General features: G+C 37.7%; 1 protein-coding gene across 1 annotated transcript; it reads left to right on the top strand.

Annotated features, from left to right (window-relative positions):
• Positions 1 to 1,051: 1,051 nt before the first annotated feature.
• LOC128679412 (uncharacterized) lies at positions 1,052 to 3,227 on the top strand. The gene is made up of 4 exons (XM_053761646.1): positions 1,052 to 1,188; positions 2,068 to 2,181; positions 2,401 to 2,594; positions 2,911 to 3,227. Exons 1-4 carry the CDS (start codon positions 1,119 to 1,121, stop codon positions 3,016 to 3,018), a joined length of 486 nt encoding a protein of 161 aa, XP_053617621.1. The 5' UTR covers positions 1,052 to 1,118; the 3' UTR covers positions 3,019 to 3,227.
• Positions 3,228 to 3,601: the final 374 nt, after the last annotated feature.

Consider the following 3,601-nt stretch of genomic DNA (forward strand, 5'->3'; position numbering starts at 1 on the left):
ACTCGAAATTGCTAACCTAATGAAATCAGGATAGGTATTTTTTTGTAATTTAAACTATTGAGCAAGCAATCAGGAATGCGGCCCATCTGATGGGAAGCGGTTACCGCCGTCTATGGACGAATATATGCATGAATATAATATGCAGGACATGTGTTCCCGCCCTGGAGTAGAACCATTCCATTGTCTCTTGTGGATGTCGTACGAGGCGATTAAGGGCTACAAAACCTTAACAGCTGATAGGCAACAATAAAATTCCCAAAGAGAGTTGACATCAGACGGATGGCCGGTTGTAAAATCATATCCAAATCTTCCAGATTTTATAGCAATGTTTTCACGCTAACCTTTAACCGCTAACCGCTTTGGGGCGTCCCAGCTCCGAATACAACTAGAAAATAAGGAAGAAAGTCCACGCGAATCTTTCTTCACCTGCGCTTTGGAAGTCGACAGTAGACTTAGTTTAAGTAAATTTTTGACGTCAAATAAGTGATGTATATCATCCTATATTGAATAAAGAATTTTGAATTGTAATTTGAAAATTTCGAATAAAGTCGTGGGCATTAGCTAGTAGTGGGTACTAAGAAAATTGTTATCTAAACAAATAACTTGCAGGTGGAGTAATACACATACCGATCTAGTTCGTACTTTTGTACGTAGATGAGAATTCAAATCGGCTCATGCGCAAAATGTCTCTTCCGCAAAATGCCCACTAGTCGTAAAACGTCTCTTTTTCGAAATATCCCCTTCACAGAATGTTTCTTTCACAGCTTTCGCAAAATGTCGCCGGGACGTAACATTTCGATTTTCAAAGCAAAATCATTTCTTAAATTATAGACAGATATTTGAAGTTATAAATAAATTATGGATGTGGCCTGCAAAAAAAATTACCCCTGGATCGACCAGTGGAACCTATTCTAAGTCCCTACAGCAACATTTTGCGAAAGATACATTTTACGACTATATAGGAGACATTTTGCGCATGAGCCGACAAATCAAATTCGATAGATAACGCGAAACACCTGCGGATTATCTTTAGATAATTATTATCAAAATGTAATTATTTATAGTCAATGAAATAATGTTTATTGTTCACTTTACTGTAAGTTACACAAAAACCGAACATGTTTCGTTTGGTTGTTTTTTGTGCTCTTCTGGTGGGTATCCACGGACAAACAACGCAGGTGTCCACATGTAAGTGCAAATTATGTGCTACTATAGTCCCGTCCCGGCTTCGCTCGTGTTAAACCATAATTTTTAAAAAGTTGCCTATTTACCTACTACTGAAGGTTACGTAGGTATATATCTCTGTGCCCAATTTCATAAAATCGCCGCAGTATTTTTGAGTTTATTAATTTGAAACATAAAAATACATATCTGTTATCTTTATTATTAGTATGGATAGTATGAAAGTATGGATATCGGTAAAATTTAGTATCATACTAAAACCTAGGTTCTAGCTGAAGATAAGCACGCTACACCTAAATTGTAACCTGGGACCGGAAGCACCTAAGTCTAGTCGGCTAAACCTAGTGTAGTAACACTTCAGAGTTTAGCCATGGAATAATCGAAAATAATGAGCATGGTTGCAGTGACTTGCAGGGCTGTTGGATGTGTTAACGTTGGAATGTATATCAGTGAATCCTCCAGTAATTATAGAGTTTGGTGTCCCTCAGGGGAGTGTGCTTGGGCCCCACACTGTTCTTGATGTCAATGTCTTGCAAAACCTTGACTGTGATATACTTCAGAATACAGATAGATAGAAATGCATATATTCGATGCTTATTAATTTACACAATTACTAGGTACTAAAGCCCGCCATTGCTTCATAATTAGTATATAATTGGTTGTATTATTTTGTACTGTTGTTGTCTTTATGAGCAAATAGCAGCCCGTCCCGGCTTCGCTCAGGTCGGGACTTTGTTTTATAATGTGTAAGGAAAAATATATTCTATATTGTATTGTACGTCCATAACATTAAGTAGGTTAAGCTTTTCTATGGATAATATTCTTTAAATGATAGTAAATCTCTGATAGTAAGTCTCTAAGTGATAATAATATGTATCTTGCTAGGTACTTCTCACATCGGCGACCTGCCGCTGAACACCTACATCGAAGGCTGCGACAGTCCGCCCTGCATCCTGCCCCAGCTGCAGGATGTCGTCATGCACATCGTCTTCAGAGCTCGTAAGATCACTATATTTTCATACTAACTAGCAACCAGTTTATTAGTGGCACCCCATGCAGCCTACGGAACACCAGAGGTACCACACGCGTGTTGCCGATTATGTGTTCTATTCTTTTGCCACAGTACCCTGTAATTACACTATCTCTCTCATTCAACTTTACAGTCATTTTATCTTAGAAATTGAGTCATGTTTATTAAATAATGTGGTATGTTCGCAGCACGAACAATGCGCACGATGACGACGCTCGCCACAGCATATCTGTCCGGCAACATCATAACAATTCCAATCCCGTACGACCTGGGCGAAAACTCCATCACCTGCAACTTCCTCAACAACAGCTACTGCCCCGTGCTCGAGGGAGAAGTGCTGCAATACACCCTCAAAATGTTCATCGAGGAGTTCTTCCCTGTGGTAATACATCCGTACTTCTTTCTCTGTCATCTTCACGTGTTCCCGGGCTGTGAAGTCCAGGGTGAGCATATAAAAACATATATTGAAAATTCGATATGATGGATTAGATTGTGATTTTATAACTGCTTGCCTGACTCTCCTTGCGAATGCAATTCGCTTTTAAAACACCAGACAAATTTTCACAGCAGACACACATAATATCCAAAGAAATGTGTTTATATAGCGAAAAATGACTTTTTTTGCTCTCCCATACAAAAATGCTCGATCAAAGGTTAAGGATGGTAGGAAAAAGTAATGTTATTTTTTTACATTCTAGGGTACCAGCGCTCCCATAGAGTTCAGGGTCGTGGGCGAAACCAACAGTGATCCTGTTTTCTGCATCAGAGTGCCCATCATCATCGCACCAGCTGTCGACAGCGCTTAGATTATAAAACAAATGCAAATTTTCATAGACTGCTGCTATAAGTATATTTACAGACATAAAACGTATACGAGTATAGCTTAAGAAATGCTGTAGATTATAAAGAACCAATGTATTCTAAAAACGTCTTAAATTTTATTGTCATAGGACTTGCAAATTGTTAATCTTATTGTCCGTCTATAATATTAGATAATATAATTTATATTCTGTAATATGGAATTTTTATTTGGGGTCCGGACTTCAACAAAGGTGGGCTAAATCGATACCAAGATACTGTAAAAAAAGATACATGAAAAGGTTGAAGATTATGTATTAAATCCTTGAATCCTATGTTGGTCAAGAGAAGAAAATAATTTATTAAAATTATAAATTTATTAAATCACCCAAAGTACAAATGATGGAGTTATTGTGTGATGCTCCGATGCGGTACCAGAGTGCCAAATTGCCTGTTGGCTGGCAATCTTGACATTTGTTATTGCAATGGCAAAAAAATTTACTTCAACAATCTTCACTTTCTTGACAGACTATATATTTTATGGCGAATATAGGATAATGGGATAACGAAATAAAACCATTTTGAACAGAG

This window comes from Plodia interpunctella, chromosome 21, assembly GCF_027563975.2.
Source record: "Plodia interpunctella isolate USDA-ARS_2022_Savannah chromosome 21, ilPloInte3.2, whole genome shotgun sequence".
Classification (NCBI taxonomy): domain Eukaryota; kingdom Metazoa; phylum Arthropoda; class Insecta; order Lepidoptera; family Pyralidae; genus Plodia; species Plodia interpunctella.